Source organism: Haemaphysalis longicornis, unplaced genomic scaffold (assembly GCF_048455015.1).
Source record: "Haemaphysalis longicornis isolate Haplotype H1 unplaced genomic scaffold, Haemaphysalis longicornis Haplotype H1 scaffold_13, whole genome shotgun sequence".
Classification (NCBI taxonomy): domain Eukaryota; kingdom Metazoa; phylum Arthropoda; class Arachnida; order Ixodida; family Ixodidae; genus Haemaphysalis; species Haemaphysalis longicornis.
The window spans coordinates 89,808,404-89,828,745 of record NW_027526233.1 but is presented as its reverse complement, the minus strand read 5'-3'; the positions used below and the strand labels follow the sequence as shown (position 1 = coordinate 89,828,745).

Sequence of the window (20,342 nt, the reverse complement as noted above, 5' to 3'; positions counted from 1 at the left end):
CAACAAACACTTCTTTAGTATTAACAGTTTTTCAGCCGTTCAGAGCGCCACAGTCCACAGTTTACTATACACGCTACATTTGAAGGTGATTGTGTACATCTGTGCGCTGAAATCGGAATAGGGATTTGTGGCTACACTCTCAGCGATAATGATGAGATGATTTCGCAGGCCCACGAAAGATTCGACTACGTCCCCCACGGCCCCGTTTCCGACAGAGGTATCCAGGGGCTTAAGTTTTTCCGGCAAAATTCCCTGGGTTCTCTCGGCTAAAATAACAGTATCAGGTCCCAAGCGTTAAATATTGCGAGGCTCCAGATGGCATAAATCAGCGAGAAGTTAAATACGCTCCGCCAACATTTGTGGATGTGGTGGTGGTGGAAAAACGTTTTAAGTGCGAATGCACTTCTTAAGCGACCCTGAATCACGCGTCCACCGCCGTCCGTCCGTCCGCACCACATACCCACTTAGGGCGATTGGCCAAGAAGAGTTCCTAATTTCTTTAGCACATACCCACTTAGGGCGATTGGCCAAGAAGAATTCTTTCGCATCACCCATGCATTCCCACTTCCCCATCGACGACTGCTGCTTTGCCAGGAGCGGAGGTCGGGGCGAGTACTGCGGCGTCTACCTCGTCGGTCACGTCTACGCGAACCTCGTGTCGCACGCCATGTCCACCTCGCCGGTCAGGGACGAGTCGCCGTACAGTGCCGTCTACACCGACGCGTACTCGGGCGACGGAATCGTGGTCGTCACCCTCTACCTCGCGCCAAACATCTCGCGCGACGACGTAGTCGAATACTACGTGGACGCGGCGATAGAGAGTGTGGCCAGGCGCTAAAGCCCTCGGACCCGGTCGTGGTTGTTGGGGACTTTAACCTGGACGTGCGAAAGGGCGGCGAGCGGTTGATGGAATACATGCTCGCCAACCACTCCATGACGTGCCCACGGCTAGAGGCTCCCACCACCATCAACGGCAGCTACATCGACCTGGCCTTTGCGAGGAACTGTCTGATACGCGCGGTCTTGCAACAACTCTTGACCGTACATTTCAGTGACCACAAGGCGGTCATAATGACCGTCAACTACAACGACAACACCAACAAGTGCTGAATAAAGAATACTGTCGTTTCACTTTACTTGCGTGTGTGTGTGATCTCCTGGAACATACACTTTAATTCACCAAGATTTCCAGAGAACGACAAACGGGGTGTGTGAATCCCCACTTGATCACGCGGGGGTGTTAAATGCAACTAACGGGCGAATGCCAACACAGTTCAACATAACTCCCCCTCATAGCATCACCCGTGCATTCGCACTTCCCTATGCTCCCCTTCGGGGAAATGCCGGTTTTTTTTATTTGAGCCGACAACAAAGAAAAGTTAAGAATAATTTTTTCGCAAGCAAACACATTGCCTAAAGGATGTAGAACTTCAAGCTGAAAAATGCTGTCAATGTGCTGTTTTCTCGTTGTTTTTAAGCGCTTGATCATAGTGGTAAAAGCTCACTCTTGAACTTTAAGGAATGCAACGTTTCATCCCGCTAGAGTGGTTTCAGGTTCTAGCCTAAAAATGTTAACCTAGAATTTATGTGCGAGAGTGGACTACATATCTTTCGAATTTTTATTGATTTCAGAGGACAGTTTGACCCCCAAACTGAACTTCATGGCAGCCACCACATTGAATATCATAACGGGCGGTACACGCGCGACTTCAAAGAAGAGAGCGAAATAGGGAGTGGTGGATTTGGCATCGTTGTTAAGGTAAGCATAAAAATCTGATTCTTGCTCTTATGTATAAGACACTAAAACAACTCATCTGTGCGTTACATTTAGGCACGAAGCAAGACAGATAAGTACATATATGCCGTGAAGAAAGTGTTTAGAAAGCCTGGTGTGGACCTTTCTATGAAGAAGGTAAGTGTTATGCCAAGTCATATCTAGCCCTAAACCGGGGAGGATATTATTGAAGCAAACTGAAAATAAATAGGTTTTTTAGCCGAAACATTTTAAGTCACATGTAGAGAAGTTTTACTGCACCCGCATTAGCTCACTACCGAAGATATTAAAACAAATGCCGCTCGGCACGACCGACGTAAGACTTCGACTTCGCCTATGCCATCACTTCTGGCACGCCGAATCGTGGTGTCATGGCATCACTGTGGAGCATGGTTTATCACAGTCTACAGTTTCGGCACAGGGCCCTGATGCGTCTGGACTCTACTCAGATAAGCTTTTGCCAATTTTAGTGGCGTGAATATGGCCAAAGCACAGAGGCAAGAGCACATCTAGTATACAGAGCCTTCAATTGCCATTTCTATATACAAATGGCGCATGCAAGGAACACAAGGCGATGCACCCAATTCGGATTAGAGTGAACAGGTCAGTTACAACTGCAAGGGAGATATCGAAACTTCGAAGGGTATTGAAAACATCCAATAGTCCCCTTGCGAGAACAGGAAGGTTTCCAAAATCAAGTCCAACACCAAAAATAACAAATTCAGAAGCGTGTATGCCCAACGTGGCGTGAACTACTTGCACGAGCGAGTGAGTAAGTGATAGCCTATAATGAAACAAGCTTCAGGCGCTGATGATTTGGCGCCCACCCAACAGTGCCTCAGTGGCCGGCTGTTGTCTTGGAAGCTTTCCTCCGCTCTGACTGCCTTGGCCTTCCCCACCAGGCTATGTTGGATTGAGAGGTCGGTGCTGGCCAGATGGCCAGATCACTGCTCAGAGGTTGGTTGAGGATTGGGGGTAAGAGATGGAGTTTGGTGGCACTCTCATACCATGTAGTACAGGGTGCCATATTATGGACAGAAATTGCATGTAGCCAAGTATAGAGTAGGGTACATGACGTGGATGAGAGTGCAGTGAGGAGAGGAGCTTGTCTGAAGTTGTCAAAAAGTAATCGCCCCCACTTACCATAGACGGGGTGTGGTGGCGGGACCTTTTTACGTTCGTGATGGCAGTCGTCTAGTATTTTTGTGCTTGATCAAAGAGGAATTAGCTTGGGAGAGCGAAAAGACAGCGTATCTTCGCCTTCTTGCAAAGCCGCCCGGTGGGTATGAATGCTGGCAGCGGCGTGTGCCGCCTCGTTTTCCTCTAACTCGTGTATGGGCGTGCAGTGGATGGGCTCTTCCGGCAGATGGCGCCCACTGCAAAACGTTTAGGGCCGCGGGGGGTATATACGACTGAGGAGGAAGTGGCAGCAGTGGCTTGGGAGTCGGTCATTGCACTAGAGTGATCGTTCCTAGTGGTGGCGGCCAGAGCGATGGCAATTCTTCTGCTGCCTCAATAGACGTCGTGAGAAATGGAACAGCCGTCAGTTCAACACCATTGGCGTCGGTGACACTAACGGCATGGGGAGGTTGTTGGGGATACTCTTAGGGAGAAGCATTCGTATTGAGAGGAACTAGGGAGATCGGAAAGTTGTTTCTAAGGGCTCGTATTCCTCTTTCTCGGAGTGCCTTTGTATGGGCTGCATATTTCTAGAGATGGGTACATTTTATGGTGTGTCCGATGGCAAGACGGATGCGTTGCTTCTGTTCGCATTTTTGGGAAGCCCTGTAGCCGAGCCGGATAAGTGTATCCCTGCTGCTTGGAGTGAGCTTGAGGGGCATGAATGAGGAGATTCATTCAGCGTTTTCTAGTTTCTCCAAGGCATTACAGATGACGAGCTGTGGAAGTCCCAAGAAGAGCGTGCTTGTAGGCTTGACCGTATGTAGATGTCTAGCTTTTCCTTCTCGGTGGATTTCAGAGCGACGTACGGTGTCCCGTACGTAACGGAGCTATTGAGCACTGCGTGAATGATGCGGAGGATGTCAGCTCATTGTAGCCCAAACGTTGATGGGAACCTTTGCGGATGAGGTGCGTGAGTTAGTTGAGAGTCTGTTGCAAAGGAAGGACAGTCTGGGCACTGACTCATCTATTGGCATGCTGAGGCCTAGGACGCGCTCGGTTGGGACATGGAGGACGGGTTCGTCATTATGGTAAGTTCTGTAAATGGCATGGAATCTGAATGTTCTTTCAATTTGTTTGTAAACGAATAAAAGGGCAGATTTCCCAGTGGCGCACTCGAGTCCTCGGGCTTGCAGGTATTGTTTGGTCACCTCGATGGCTGGTCAAAGTACGCCTTTCTTATTGCCCGGAGATACAGTGGAGACCCAGCACGTAAAATCGTCCGCGTTATAGCTTGGCGTAGGTTCAGTATAGCTATTAAAAGGGGGGTAAATATTTTATACTGATGTTGCCTAGCAGTGGGGATACTACCGACCCCTTCGGAGTGCCCTTTGGTATGGTTTGAAACATGTCGGGTATGAGGTGTTCGATGCCCACTGCTGCCGTGTCCTCAGTGAGCGATGAGACACATATTCGTATGCGTGCTCGCCTCAGTCTGTAGAGGCGAGACCTTGAAAATTGGGTGGTCGAGGACCCCCTTAATTTTGACGACCACGATAGACATCCTACTGTTGTTATAAAGGTTTTCAGTACCTTCTTTTTAAGCTGGAGTAGTACGTCTTGGGTTGACAGGTGCAGGTGGACATCGTACATTGTGTCAGTAAAGTATCTGTTGTCTTCAATGTGCGGCGAGGCTGGTTGTGGACCATTTGTTGAAACAATTTGTCGACAAATGAAGTTAGAGAAATAGGCCTTAGGTTCTTGGGGTACAAGGGTTTGCCTAGGTTTAGGGATGAGATCCGTGCGTCAGCACGGCGGGGGCAAAGGACCCTTTCAGCCAACGCTTATTGAAGTTGTTTAGGAGATTTTCAAAGACACCATGATCAAGGTTTCGCAGTAGTTTATTGGGCATTTTGTTTTGACCCCAGGGTTGTGCTGCGCGTGAAGATATATGCTCCCACCTGGATTTCAACATCTATTTTGGGGTTCGGGCTGCCAGTGTAGTCGGTTGCTTCGGTGTCTTGGACGTGAGGTGGGGGCGCTAAGGCTTGCTTAAGTTGGTCAAATTGGTCGTCTTCAGTGCACTTGTAATTGGGAATTATTCGGCGGAGCGGGTCTGTGGCGACCACCTTGGCTTTGCCGTTCCGAACAGCAATGCAGCAGGTACTGTGTGTGGCGGCTTTATAGTGTTCCTTGTACCTTAATGCACAAATGCGCTGAGATTTGGTGGCCTTGTTGAAGGGCGAGCGCTTCAGCTTTTGCTGTTTTTTCGCAGTGCGGAACTTCAGCTTGCGGCTCATCTTGTTCTTCTCTAACGTCTCCATAGCCCTTAACACGCGGCCCAGAGTTGTATGATGGAAACTTTTTCAGTATCAATCAGTGGGTTTTTTTTTAAACCCTTGCTAGGAGTCGGCAGTATTCCTTAGGAAATGGCGGCTGCCTGAGCCTGATTCATAATCTTCGGTTGAGCTTATATGTCTGAGCTTGACCCTACCAAGTATCTATTGTGTGTGTGTGTGCCGTCTGAAATGTGTATACGCGGGACTATATCATAAAAACCAAGCTTCCCAGGCTGCCACAATGTTTATATTTAGGTGCAAATTGACCTTGGTAGAATTAGCTAAGTAGTAGCGGATGCGTATAAGTTTCAACATGTGATTGGCGCCACATTTCCTATTTCTTTGTGCTGAGTTTGCGTTCCGCCAGGGGGTTCCTTCTTTGTTCATCGATAGCATTGTTTTTTCTCGGTAAGTTAGCGCCGTGTCTTTTTGAGTGTGTGTTCTGTGGAAGCGTTGTATGAACCTGCCGGGGCAGCGAGTGCTCGGTCGTGCCCGTTTGCTCCTTCATTGCCCCCCGGATTGGCCTGATGGGCCCGGATTAATATTAGTAAAACCTGGTTGGCCATTGGGTTTCTTGCGAGTCTTTTGATCGTCTCAGCTGACATTCATCCTCGGTTATAATTGTCTATGGAGTTTTTAAAGTCGGAGATTATTACTTTGGTATATTTGGACGTAGCTTCCAGAGCTATCGCCACTTCTGCGGTTGTGACAGATTCATTTCTGATCGTGCAGCATGCGTGTACGGCCATGTTCTCGTCGGACGCAACCGCACTTCTGCGATTGAATTTCGCAGCATCAGTTTATCATACATTAGACCGTCTACCGCACTTCCTCTGCAGGGCTTTGGCCCTGTCGCCTATCTTCATGAAACGCGGGGTTCCTATTCTTTGGAAAGGGAGAGATTCGGATATTGTTTCTTATGTCTGCGGGAATATCCTCTTGCGGTACGGCTGTGGCTTTATAGGGGATACCTACTTTGCGTGTAATGCAGTCCTCGCCCTCTCGATCATCTCCTCTATGGTGTTCAATTCTCCTAGTTTTATGAGCGTCTCCGTTGATGCACATATGAGAAGTCCTGGGGCAGTTTTGGTATTTTTCGTGGTGAGCGTACATAGCTTTTCTTTCTCTTCCATGGTTAGCTTTTCATAAGGTACTGAGTACGTGACTCTAGTGATTAGAAATGATTGAACAAGTCGGAGGAGGTTGGCGTCCTTCATGCCCGAGTTCTTGCTTGCAGTTACGCGAAAGAGTCTATTAGATTTTGGCGCAGTGAAGTATAGACGAGTAATTATCTCAATGTATCTGGTGCTGGCTTGAAGCCTTAGGCTTAGTATGGGGACGGCTCTGACTCCATATATTTTTGTTCAGGCTGGTTTAATTCGGATGGTCAACTTCTACTCATTCATCCTTTACCTTGGCGTGTGAAGGGTAAAAATTTCAGATATTACTTAAAGCATCTCAGGCCCTTGTCCGAGGGATAGTCTCTGGTTTCATGCTCGGCCGTCTGTAAAGCTTCCTCAAATTGGTCTTCGTTTCCTCTTGCAATCTACAGGGTCATGTCGTCCGCATATATGGCGGGATTTATATTGTATATCTTCTCGACCCGTTCAGGGAGTCCTATCATGGCGATGTTAAAACTTATGGGTGAGAAGTGACCCTTTTGGGTTACATTTGTTTTCAGGGCTTATGCCATCGAGTGAGTGTTTAGAGATTCCGATGTTTGCTTTCCTATCAGTGATAAAGCTCTTGTTGTAGTTGTATATTTTCCCCACGTTAGGCCTTCAAAAGGTGTTCAGTATAGCAGTGTGTTTCACGTTGCCAAAGGCTTCGCAACATCAAGGGCAATGATAACTGTGCTATCTCTTTTTTGTTTTCCAAAATTTATGCTTCGTTGGAGCATAATGTCACATGTTGACGAGTGGGGGCGGATGCCGTTCATGGTGTTTGGATAGAGATCGTGATCAACCATATAGTTTGTCAGTTTTGTTTAGACGACATGCTCGCCAGCTTTCGTACGCATGATGTAATGAGATAGGTCTCAAGTTCTCAAGGCCGAATTTCTTAGCCGGTTTTGGTATCAGGATGGCCTGCGAAAGTTTCCATCCTTCAGGAACGCAGCCTGTATCCTAGCACTGCTGCATATATGTTGGCAGATTCCATACCGGCCCATCATTTAGGGCTTTGAGCGTCTTGAGAACTCTGGTCCAGCCGCCGGTCCAATTCTAAGCTTATCGATTGCAGCTTGTATTTCGGCTATCGTATTTGGGGTGTCAAGGTATGAGGCCTCTAGGCCCTGAAATGGCGGGAGGCTGTTTCCGCTTCCCCGTTGTAGACTATTCAAGGTGATCCAGCAGTTCTTCGTTTGTGCCCTCATATTGGCGCACAAGTCGTTCTTGAAGTTGTCTGTTGGGTGCTTTGCTACCTTCTGGGAATATGAGGTACCGTAGCGGGCGCCAGTTTTGGCAACCCCCACCTATCCCTTCATCCTGTTGCAGATAGACTCCCAGTTCTGAATCGTGAGGTTAAGAGGATGTTGGTCTGTTTCACTATTAAGTGCGGCGAGCTTTTTGATTAGCGATCAATTCAATTTGAAGCGTTTCATTGCGTCTTTTAGATGTTTTTTGGTTCCCAGAGATTTAGTAGCCGCTTATCCACAAGTTTCATCTCCTATTCATCCAAGATCTCTTCAATTGCGCCTTCTACGTCTTGTACGATCTCCTTGGCCAAGAAACTTATATCTGAGATGCCACCCGGCCCACTTCTGTTCTTTTTTGGAAAGCGTGCCAGTTTACTAGCCTGTATTTCGGCCTCCTGTGTCTAATGAGTCCAACTGCTATGGCGATTTTAGTAATGTTATGGTTGCTTCTTAATTCCTCCTGTGTATTTCACCAGGTGGTTTCGACACGTTTGCCTATCAGGGCCACGCCCGGTGTTGTGTAGACTGATACACTGTTCCCCCACTTGTTCGCCAGCAGGAATCAGTAAGCAGTGTAAGTTTCGGTTGCTGTACCTGCTACCATAGCGAACGTCCCTTAGTTGAAATAATGCTTACAGCGCGTTCAATTAAACGGAGGATGAAAGAGAGTGGTTACACGGACATGCGCTGCGTAGCCACTCTCTTTCGTCGTTCGTCTAATTGTTCGCGCTGTAAGCATTATTCACTGCAGTACAAACTCGCCCTAACTCTCGCGTTAATAAGTCCCTCAGTTGCTTCTTTTCTATATCCCTACGCTGGCTGATGAGCATTGAGGTCTCCCATAAATGCACACGGAATTTCTTGCGCTATATTTCGAGTTTTCGTTAATAAAACCCCGAAAGTGACTTTTTGTTGCTTCGGAGAGCTGTAAACATTGAGTGAAAAAGTGCTGTGTTTTTTTATGCGGGATGATGTCGACGAAAACATGATCAGTTCTGTTATTGCCAGTCTCGTTCTGGATGATAGTTACATTTTGTTTGCCTAGCATCTTTGTGTGCGATAGCCATGGCCTTCGGGATAGCGAGAAGGCGCCAGGACACAACGTGAGCTGAGGAGACAGAGCCCCCCAAAACCACTACAGAAACAAAACAGAGGTGGGTTACTTGAAAGAGCTTGCCAGAAGGCTAACTCAAGAAGTTGAGGATCTTAGGGCAGACAAATCAAGGCTAGTGGCAGAAATTAAACAACTTTTTCTTCAGATCAGCCCCCTTAAAACCCCTGTGCGGCCAATGCCGCGAAAATTAGACCCGAAGGCACATAGCCCGGATAGAAGCAGGGTCATCTCAGTACCCCCACCTTTTTAAGGAATGGCTACATACACACCGGGGCCATCATTGGTGGAGGTGACGAACCCTTAGGTAGCCCTGTTTGCACGCATTGACAATTATGACGGTAATAGCGCGAAACTAGACGGGAAAATTCAAGATGCCCCGCGGCAGTTCATGACGCAAGTGAACACCTACTTGAAGGCATGGCGAAGGCAACTAACGACATAATTTAGGAGTTTAGTGGGAGATTTAGGCAGGTGGAAGCTAGAATTTAGTTGATAGAGTAACGCATTAATACCTATGGTATTCCCGTTTAACTTCTCCATCACCACTTTGTGGCAATGGAATAGCCGGGTATTCAGCCCTAAAAGTGCAGTGGTTCAGCAGCTCCTGATCAATATGGATCCTCTAGAGATTATAGCATTGAAAGGAGCTGGCCCTCAGTCAAAACTATCACTAGAGGTGGAATACATGGGCATTGACGGCGGAATTTTATTGTGTAAGTGAGAGTTCCTTAGTATCTGTCCTTGCCTCTTAAAGGAGCTTGGTAGTCCATTACATGGTTCTTTTGATTGGATAAGCGGGGGTGGGTTTACGGTAGTCCTTCCTGTTTGTTATGCTTGCTGTTCCAATTTTTTGGGTGGTGTCTCTTTGATGGGAGATTTGGAACAGTATTTTGTAGTGGTCACCGCACAGATTTTCGTCCAGGCGTGACCATGTAGCCCGTTTGCTGGTGTACGCAACTGTCAAGTCGGGGTTCATGTGGCGCGAGACACTGTTGCCAATTCTAGTAGATGTGGAATGAGTTACAAACATAAATTTGGTTTTGCAGAGAGAGTAGCTTCATGTGAGGCTGTACTGTTTTCGTTGTTTCTAGTGTAATCCCACGCAGTATGCTGGGAAATAAATTCTTCGAGGACTACAACTTTGTGTCCTCTGGTGCATTCGCAGACTTTTCGTAAACGGCCTTCAATTCCTGGAAGAGGCTTGGTTCGTGGACTTTACATTTTGAGGACATACAGGCTGGTTGCAACTTGCTGTGGGGTAGGAGCTCTAAAACTGTATAATTCCTTGTAGGTAGGGTGTGGGTTAGGTCTGTCTGGTTGGCTTGACTGAGGACGGCTGTTTGAGAGGTTGCATCAGTGGCGTATGTCGTGCACACCTGGAGTGACCCGCCTGTATCAGTTTCTTCATTACCGATCAGGTTTGGCGATTGTTCGAGGGTGAGGGTATCCAGAGGCGGTTGTTTGTAGCGAAATGAGTTTCAGTTACATTGCCATATGGTCAATGTGTTTGGGGTGGGGATAATTTATTGGGCTGTGAGGAATTATACATCGTCATATTGTAAGTTTCATAGAAGCATTGCACGTGGTACGGAGCGAGATGCGCTTCTTGGTATTTTTGTGGGCCTGACGGTTTGTTTCTATGGCGTAGAGGCACCGATCCAGCGCGAGAGCTGTTAAGGCGCTCGCTAATATTATGACTGAGGCGTTCATGATGGCAGTGCCTGTCGGAACATGAGGTATTGGAGACAGAAGTAAGCAGTGGGGTATTTGGGTCTCGCAAGAGTCGGATCGTCGGGGGTGGGGGGGCAGCTTCGTCTTGAACTGATAACAAACTCCCTTTGGGTGGGAAGTCGTGTGGCACTGGGGTTTTTCTTCAAAGTCGGGTCTCGGGTGTGCTGAATTGGGTGTGCTTGTAAGGCAGCTCAATTTCTGAGGAGACATTGTCGCTACGTATTTAGGGTGGCTGTACGCTGAGTCGTACCTTCTAACTGGTGTTTCGGGAGTGTTCTTTCTTGGTGGAGGCTTTGAATGCGAGAGTAAGGAGGTTGGTATTGAAGGGTAAGGAGGGGTGCCTGGAGCAATGGGCGGGGAAGCAACGATAGCAGACGAACTCACGTGTTGTGGTACAGCAAGAGTCGACCCTGGCTTACTAGGCAGTAATAGTTCTGCATGAAGCTGGTAGCTCGAGAAGGCTTTTTGTGAACGTTGGGAGTTGCGGGCTTGTTCCCTGACCTGTAGAGAGCAAATTGATGCTGTATTATTTTTCGGCAGCCCTTGCTGGCCATGGGGTGGTGCAGCACCGCACTGCTTGGCAGTAGGTTCGGCAGCGACTGACATACACTTTGATGTATAATGGTACGCGGATGCCGTCGAATGTGACCATTGCCGAGGTAGAGTTTCCCAGCATTCGGGCATGTAGTGGGCGTGGTTCGTTGGTTGGCAGGATGTGGACGGATTGGTCGGTGGTGGTGCCCTGTTCCGGTCAGGGAATTACTCCACGTACTGTCTCAGAGATCAGTTTCAAGTAAGGTAGAACTTCATGGGTCGTTGCCCCCAGCTGCAACGTGGACATTTCGCTCAATGCCGCACAGTTTTCTTCAGGTGTGCTGGAGAGGATTAAATTTAATGGGGCTTGAATTTTTATTTTTATTGTAGCGGGCGTAGAAAATAAGTTATGAGATGTTGCTTGCCGGTTGCAAGGTCTGAGTAATTTGACGGTCTATCCGGAAGCTACTCGCAGTTCAGTTCATGGCCGAAAAAAAAACCTTTTAATCTGTGTCGCGAGGTCGGGGTGCCGGCGTATTGCGTAAAAGGCTGGAAAGCTTATGTGGCATTAGGGCTCGGGCGGGTTGGTTTGTGAATTTTTGTGGGTGCTGCGATAGCTCAAAATTTTCTTCAAAGGGCCAAGGTGGTGCGAGAGTCCAGCACTCTGGGAGTCAAGCTCCATGACATTGTCGGCTGGTGTTGGCATGTCGAGTGCTTGGATTTGCAACACTGGAGCACCGGCGAGAAGCCGGTGGCGGGGCTTATCAGTCTGACGCTCAGAAGAAGCTTTTGACATAGCCGAACTGGGGTTTGCGATTTGTGCAGATGGTGAGTCCGACATCAGCGTGCAGATTGGGGGGTATCCGCTTGCTGATTAGAACATTAGGACTACTGTGCTGACTATTTGGGAACCATACGTGGTGTTAATCCGCCAAATATGAACGTCGAAGCCGGAGCTTGCGGTCAGCAATTTAGCCTGCGTCTTCGTCTCCGTGACGCGTTTGTGAGCATGATGTAGGGCGCTGCGTTCTTTACACAAACATTTCTTTCTTATGCGGGAGGTTGACAGCACTGCGAGGGCCTGTCTAGTACTTTATTAATACTTGAATGCTATGAAAATCCCTACCGTTGAATCATCGTCGTCGTTAGACGGAGGGGTGCGTTGTATGTCCAAGTGGACGTTCATGCAGTTCTCCCCACATCCAAACTGCTTCGACCATGCCGGAACGGCACAGTCGGATAGATGTCGGTTTTATAATGTGAGGAACCCAGGTTCTATTTCGACCACGGGAAGTATTTTATTTTTCTTCAGGTCACGCACTATCATTCTCGCCGTCACAAAAAAGTAGGCTTTCGTGCACTGACTTCGGGTGGACTGCACACGTCATCAGTGGGAGGCTGTAAACTTTGCTTTGGAAGTGTACTTGATTGTATAGGCGATTTCAATGTAATTGACTACACAAGCAGCTGTCAAACTGTGCGACAGCAAATATTCGACAAGTAGTTGTAATAGCCGAGGGGAGGCATTTCTTGAGTTCAAGAGAAGCGTAGGACTGATTGTAACGGCGAATGACGAATGAGCGCAATGATCACCGAACTAAAACTTTGCGCCGGAAACACCATTGCACAGCGGGGAGGCGGCAGTTTTATGTCACCATTGGCAACCTAATAAATTTCTGTGCATACTTCTCTACGAAGTTTTACAGAAAGTGGTACATAATCATTGCGTTCCTCATACACTCGGAAATGTTGGCATGCGGAAAGCGGGCACGTTGTTTTTTGCAGGATGCAACATGCGCACTCTCATTTTCTCTTCTGTAGAGGCTCGGTAGCAAGCGGCAAAGCTGTGAATAAGGCATGATTTTAGCGTGATTGTCAAAACAATAATGCTTTGTAATATTTGCTGTCCCCATAAAGCTGTACTGGCATGCATACAATCTATGTGGGCAATGAACTGGGCAATATACGTGTGAAAAATTCGTAGCGCGTGTCACAAACGTTGAATTGTTCGAAGAGGGTGGCGAAACAGTTCGTGCCCCGCGCTCGCGTTCCCGGCTCTCTCAGCCATATATGATGATACGCGCCAGCGCAATTTTAATCACCCACTCATCCAGGACCTCTCAGTTAAACCCCAAGATTTACACGTTGGTGTTTCATCCACGTGCTGCTTGCACCTGCAATGAATTGTAGCAACACTGGTTGAGAAGTTAGTCTTGATAACGAGTTGTCAGAATGGCGTCGGTTCAGAATGGTCATGTTACGTTCATACCACTGTATATTGGAGCAGTCGACGCCAGCTCATTTTCTAGAAGTTACAGATGTAAGGTCCAAAGTCGTTTCTAGTCATCAACCTCACGTGGTGACCACTCCTTAGGGAACGTTTGATAAGCCGCACCCCTCGAATACGTTCCAGAGTGATGTCTTCGGTGACATTGAAGCCTTGGTAAAGCACGGATAACGACTGGCCAGCTTCAATCAATGGTATGAAGAGGGTAAACGGCTAAACGTATACTTTGCATAGTGTGGTTGTTCCCGTACGGAGTACGAGTATCACAAGCACAGTTTCCGACGCGAATAAATTCCGACAGGGATGACCGGGAATGAGTACAAACCACCGAGACCAAGCGCTGTGCTTCTTGGCGTAGCGACTTTAAAAACAAAACCACAGCACTATCATGTTTCCTGTGACAAGGCACACCTTTTTTGGTGCTGATCCGGCTATGTGTGAGTCAAAGCAACTTTGCAACCTGATGTATGCCGTCAAGAAACAATCCTTTGGCAGCCTTGCAAAATACTCTCATTGCACCCTGAAAGGTTTTATAAAGGAGGCCATATGTATTGACGGGATGTGTAGTAGCTTTGCTGCCAACATGACAGAATCACCACCAGAGATCCGGAAATGCTGCTAATATGACGAGACACGGTGCTTCTCCGACGAACAATCGTGCTAACCGGATGAGCCGTTCGCTGGCCATACGAGCTAGATATACAAGCGACTTCCCTTGCTACACCCATTTCTGTCAATTCTGTGACAGATCAAGTAGATCGCTTTGCATCCCCCTATTCTGTATGGTATCCCGCCTTGATTCCGCACGATAAGTTTCATCGAGGTATTGGGCACCCACTCCTCCCACCTATCAGCTGACTACAAGCAATATCCAGCGTTTTACACCCAGATGCCGACTGTCGCAATTGCATCACCCCGTGAGTCAGCCTATTCTATAGATCCTTGGTTCCTCCAGAACCAAGATAAATGGCGACCATCGCGGTACGACAGCAATGAAGGTGTTGCCGTATATAGAGTGCCCCTTCCGTGACTTCGGTCTCGAAGTTCTCTCTTCACTTTCTCCTTGTGATTAGCGTCCTACTTACATCGCCGTTATGACGCGCCTACTGGCGAAAAGCTCGTCATATCATCCATAAGGGTGTGACGCGCTTGTCGGCCTATTACCGATAAGCATGTCACACGCAAGGCTACCTCATCTAACCCCTGATCACGGTAACCGGCCACAGTAACCAACTACCGCCGACCCAGTGCAACCCTAAAGAAGGTTTCCATGCCGTCGGCGCGGAAAGTATCCAAAGAAAATTGTGGAGGCATGGTTACTGAGGGAATGAGTATTCAAGGTTATCGGGGCGGATACATTGATATGACTGGCGCTCTCTTATATCACCGGCATTCTTGTGCCCTAGCGAAGATAAGGTCTTCTTTCCCGAGTTCACAGCCATTTTGTGTCTGTGGGTATGCCAAGGCGCCGTCCGTTTCCGGGCGTGCATCACAAAATATACGCAGTGGCCAAGTAGCTTTGTGGTGAGGCAGTGTGCCACGAGGGAAAGAGCTGTTTCAGGTTAATCAGCCTGAGCACCAGCTTTGCCACTCCACTTAGAGGTCATCTGCACGTCCCAGCCATCTCCTCTCTCCTGTAGACGTTGAAAAAGCCCTTTAGCTCGTTCTTGCTCTGAAGCTCTTTCATTTTCCACTCTATCCGCATGTTTTTGTTGATGTAGCATGTTGAAAAAAGGTAACGCTGTTTCAATCTTTTTGGCACGTGCTTCAATATTCCGCTCTCTGTCTGTACAATGTTGACCGCTTTTATTATTTGGTACGGCTTCTTGACGGAGCTCTTGCTAAAGTCTTTTCTGGCATTCAAGCAAGCGGGTTTTCTTATCAACGTGTCCTCGATATTTTGAAACATCCTTTTGGTAACGTGAAGTGGACGAGCAGAAGAACTTGGGAAATTTGGGGACTGCCAAGCCTGTTCATTCTTGCAGCAATGTGGCCCCTGTGAGGAAACTGTGCGACAGCGCGTAAGTGCAACGAAGACAGCTGGGAAGCTTAGGAATTATCATGTCTTCTTGCGCTGCTTTGCTGAATAAAGTGCGTCTAAAAGTGATACTTGGTGCCAGTATTGTAGCAGAACGTTTCTGCGAGCACCGCTTTCACGAATTCACACATTTCTATAGAGCAGGTCATTGAACATCCCCTGTCCTTTCTGCGAGTGGAAGTCGAAATCAAGGAAAGAAGCTCCCATTTCAGCTAGCCACAAAGAATTCTAGAGGCTGAGTGATAGAAGCAGCTCTCTATTCTGGCTGTTGCCGTTCTTCACAAGAAGCGCAGGCTTCGTCTCGCATGTGCTGCGTCAACAATCATGGGAACGAAAAAGTAATCGTGACCCTGATTCGCCTGATAAGCAAACCACCCGTAAAGTGAAGGCAGATACTTCACAGGTGCAGCCAAGGGACATCTAGTCCGGAGTTGCAACAAGAAGATGTACTGTGGGCCACGTAAGCGGCGACAGGTTACCACTATGTGCAGCATTGACACCGGCCGTGGATCATCCAAATTGGCGGCAAGAACGCGTCATGCAGCGATGCATGTTAACTCCCGCAAATCATCCGTTCCGCAAAAAGTCAACGACGTCTTGCTGCAGATGTTCCAGATGTGGTTAGTGAATTCTTCGCAATGGTGTTACGTCCGCGGACTTCTCGATATTGGAAGCCAGCGCACTTTATTCAGACAAGATGTCGCTACTAAGGTGATTTACCGGCGATTGGAGAGAGGGAACCGGAAGTCAGTGCCTGCGGACGATGTAGAGGTCTTGAGTAGAAGAACGACGTCGTCACAACAGCACTTCACCGTCAGCAAATGAGACTATCTGTATACATCGAAGCCATTGTCTTGCCTTTCATCTCTGATGTCATGACTGAAACAAACAAGGGCACCACGCTTTTGTTGCGCATGTTTGACGGAGATAATTTGCTAGCTGGTGCTATAACATCCCAGGCATGGAGCCTAAACACGGACTTATCCTTCCTGTTAGGTCGGACGAGATCTGGAAGTTCCTGTTGAAATAAACCCAAGTGCAGTGGGAATAAAATAATCCTGCATGAGCCGTCTTCAGTGCAGGGCTTGGATGGACCTTACAAGGCCCGGTGGCCTTAGTAGAGAGCAATGCAAGCGAAGCCAGTAGCCTCGTCTGTGTTCTAGGCCCGGGCGCTCACGAGAATGAAAATTGTTATGGTTCTGTTGGTGGATCCGGCAGGTAGACATAATTTGCATCATAAACACTCCGAACATGCATCACAACGAAGTGTCTTACGCAAGTCGAAAAACTAAGTCTGTTTAAAAATGGCGCCATGAAGCGGAACTACCATAGTGTCCCCACAAATATCCATGACCGACGACCGCAATACTGCCTTTTTGAGATCTCATGAGTTACCTCGACGGCGTTCTGCTAACGAAGACGCAATTATGGCATTCGAAAAGGCGAAGGCAATATGAGGAAGAATGCCACGCAGAAAAGGTTGTGGAGGGGCTGTCTTGTCTATATCACGGTCACTATACGCCTACCACGATATCCTCAGAGAGGCGCCAAGAACCACTCGACGTTGTCGCGTTTGTACTGCCGCCTCACCTGTAGTTGGAGTTTCTCTCCCGAAGGGCCATAAAAAGATGAACTGAATCACGACGTTACTTGAGAACAAGATAACCGATGCAATTACCCGGAGGTCGTAGTTCTAACCACATCGTTGCCTCGCCCAAAAGCAACTTCTTCGCTGTGAAGCTGGCGTCACTTTTTGTCAAATACACGACTGGTACCAGGAGGCTAGAATACGGCAAAGCATTAAGGAAATCTTACGTTGCAAAGTGGGCGCGCCTTTCAAGCTTGAACGTGCTACCTCTACGGCCACTTAACTACAGAGCTACACGGTGAGCAAAATCACGGTGACATTTCAAAAACTGGGATTGTCGTCGAACTGTACATATAAGAGGAGGGTAACATTAGAGCCTTGCAGGTTTAGGTTGAAGGTAGTCACGAATTAAAAAGGGCCCATCTCCCCGCGAGGGGGACTCGATTAAATGCGTCGCATAAGGGGTGGGTGTATTGCGTTAACGTTTAGTGTTTGGGGAGTTGTGGTAGTGAATGCGTTGTATCAGCAGCTTTTTGACGTAGTTTGAATGAGTCAAGGATATAAGGCGCGTTTGTAGCCTTTCATTCTGTGTCGGTTTTGTGGCGCAGTGGGAAGAGCACCACGCACCTCGCGTTCCGCCCACAGGTAGTGAATGCGTTGTATCAGCAGCTTCTAGATGTAGTTTGAATGAGTCAAGGATATAAGGCGCGTTCGTAGCCTTCCATTCTGTGTCGGCTTTGTGGCGCAGTGGGTAAAGCACCATGTACCTTGCGTTCCGCCCGCAGGGTCGTGGGATCGAAAGCAGGCGCCGGTAAGTAATATTTTTTTATATAGTGTAGGGGGAGGGGTGCGGACATGTTGTTGAGAGCGAGGAGGGTAGCGTGATGCGGGAGAGGAGGAGTGGGGGAGAGGGCGCACCTGGAACGGCTGTTGAAGACGCCGAGGCACGACAACGCCGGGTGACATTGTGAGTTAAAGAAATGCTCTGCATTTATTAGACTTGTGCAAATGTTCTGCCTGTGTACTTGGAAGTGTGCGAGCGAACAACTGGTGGGCGCAGAGGATGGTCGAAATTCCTAATTTACTGCCAAAATAAACAATAATGATGCGGATAGAGGCGCTGCCAACAAGTCCGCACCAAGTTCGTACGCTCGGTGATAAGGAAGGCTTGCGATCGAGCTTGGAGCGCTGGCGTTGCGCTCGAGCTTGGAGCGCTGGCGTTGTTGCATTACCATTCATGGATTAGCGTCGCTCTTTGGGGGCGAATCAATGGTGAAGACGCACTTCAACCCTTCGTATTGCGGAACTCTACACCAGTGTCGTATTCCTTCAGGATTCATTGCTGCGGCACAACTTGTTTTCAGGATCTTAACCCATTCATGACCATTTCTCCGCTTTCTGCTAGTTCGGTAGACGGTTCTTACCACGGAATTGACACATTATTGCTTTCTGCCTTCGTTTCTATCCGTGCCGATAGCAAATCATCTGTTTACATGGTTCATGCTTTTTCTTTGGTAACACCGATGGTATCTAGCTCCCAAACCTTTCTTGTATTCCTTGGTGCTTGGCGGCGCTTTCGGGACCAGTCTTTAGAATGCAGTCATTTGTCGCCATGGTTCGAGGGCTGGTACGCTGAATGCACCTAAGAATGGCCAACGAAACGCACACATCCCACGTATGGCTTCAAAACAAGAAAACAGTGTAGATGCCCAAATTTAGGGGGAACAATTAGCATTGAATAACAGGTTAACCAGAATTTATGCCCCCGCTAAATTGTTTTAAATCAAATAAATAAAATAGGTTGGAACAATTACGCAGTAACTTATGTTACCTTGCCCAGAACAATTTTAAAGGCGCAAGAGATGTTTGTGTGTTCATAAACGCATCTAAAACATTTGAGATTGGCAGAGATTTTGTTTGCCCGTCTTAAAAAAATTGTCATCCGTCGTCCTGCTGAACATCATTTAGCAAGAATAACGTAACAAACAACATCAAATAACATTACTTTTAACGGATGTACAAAGCCTGAAGCTCCGAGCACAGAGCACTTGCTCTAATTAGGACTCGAGGGTAGCTATGCGGTGACGGCAAAACCCTCTGCCGGTACATTACCGTTCACGGTAACTCTTGCGTATGCGCAGTCCACTCCCGCCATATATACATAGTACCTCTTGTTCAAAGTTCGTAAGGACAGGGAAGCTAGCGAAAAAAGCGTTGTCGTCTAATGTGCGACACACTTATTGAAGTGGCCATGGTAATGACGACCCCAAAAACAAATGTGGCCTGGAGCCTCGCAGTGAAAAGTCGCGAACACAAAGGCGTATACAAGCGGTCAGCAATGAAATGCTGGCTTTGCCTCGGACTACTACATCATCGGCACTCGCGGAAGCAACAAATATTCCCGTCTTGTCAGAGTAATATGTTTTGTAAGCGTGAGCGAATACGGGTACTATTCTTCTGTTCACATCTACAAGAACTGGAGAGTACATTTCTGACACAAACAAAACCACTATGAGATCCATCTCAGCGCCACTTTAGGACAGCTGAACTACTCGAACGTTTTCGTGTTTACTTCTGTCCTTTGGAATGTGTCAAGATGAAAACTGTCATTGTGAGAGTTTGAATGACAGTCCAGTACACCGCGGATGTATCCGCATATAATATGGGCAAGGCGGGCTTTTTAAAAGTGTCTTTGCCACAGGCGTAGCTCAGCAAGCGATAATTGAGTGATACATCGCAAGTACAAAACTTTAAAAACGTATTATTTTGGGGAAGGTCGTCAAAGCTTGAAAAGTACCTGGCATGACCGCAGAATGCGAACAGACAGTTCTTTGTCAAAGGGCGAAACCAGAAAAGCAGCGGCAGTATCGGATCACACGGCACGGAGACGACTCTCGAATGCGGGATTTCAGCCGCTCATAAATTCGGTGCAAACAAAATGATGCAACATATTTTTCAGCAGGATTGTTGATCCTCTTGAGGAGTCTCTGTTCCCGAACTTAAAAAAAAATGCAGACCCGTTTTCTTTATGTGATTTACAAGTACGCATTTTTAGAAAATGCGCAGCAGTCACATCTTTTTCTGCCTATACGTATTTTTAGGCTACCGATAATTTACAGATATGTTTACAAATATCTGGTTCACATCACTGACAAGTTGGTCACAAACAGATACGCAGATAATATACCTTAAAGTTAGCAGCAGCATCTGACGCGATTTCACGTTTTTTTTTCTCATTTTTCTCACGCGAACGCAAAATTTGTTTTGACCTGTAGGAAATTTTGGTGTAGTTTGGTGTAGTTCTGTGTATTTTGGTTTTGTTTATAAATAATGTTTAGTCAGACACACAAGCCCTACCGTGCGGAAATCCCCATTGCTGAAAAAAACTGCATTCGCTGTAAC

At 47.6% G+C, this 20,342-nt stretch overlaps 1 protein-coding gene across 3 annotated transcripts in view; it reads left to right on the top strand.

Moving 5' to 3' along the window:
* Positions 1-20,342, top strand: part of LOC144164386 (eukaryotic translation initiation factor 2-alpha kinase 1-like) — a 357,352-nt gene that overhangs the window by 229,407 nt on the left and 107,603 nt on the right. For 2 of the 3 annotated variants that reach the window (XM_077694911.1, XM_077694910.1), the window contains 2 exons: positions 1,633-1,759; positions 1,832-1,912. In XM_077694911.1, coding sequence (XP_077551037.1) covers positions 1,633-1,759; positions 1,832-1,912 — 208 coding nt within the window. The remainder of the gene's footprint in view (positions 1-1,632; positions 1,760-1,831; positions 1,913-20,342) is intronic. The other variant, XM_077694912.1, reaches the window with a different exon arrangement.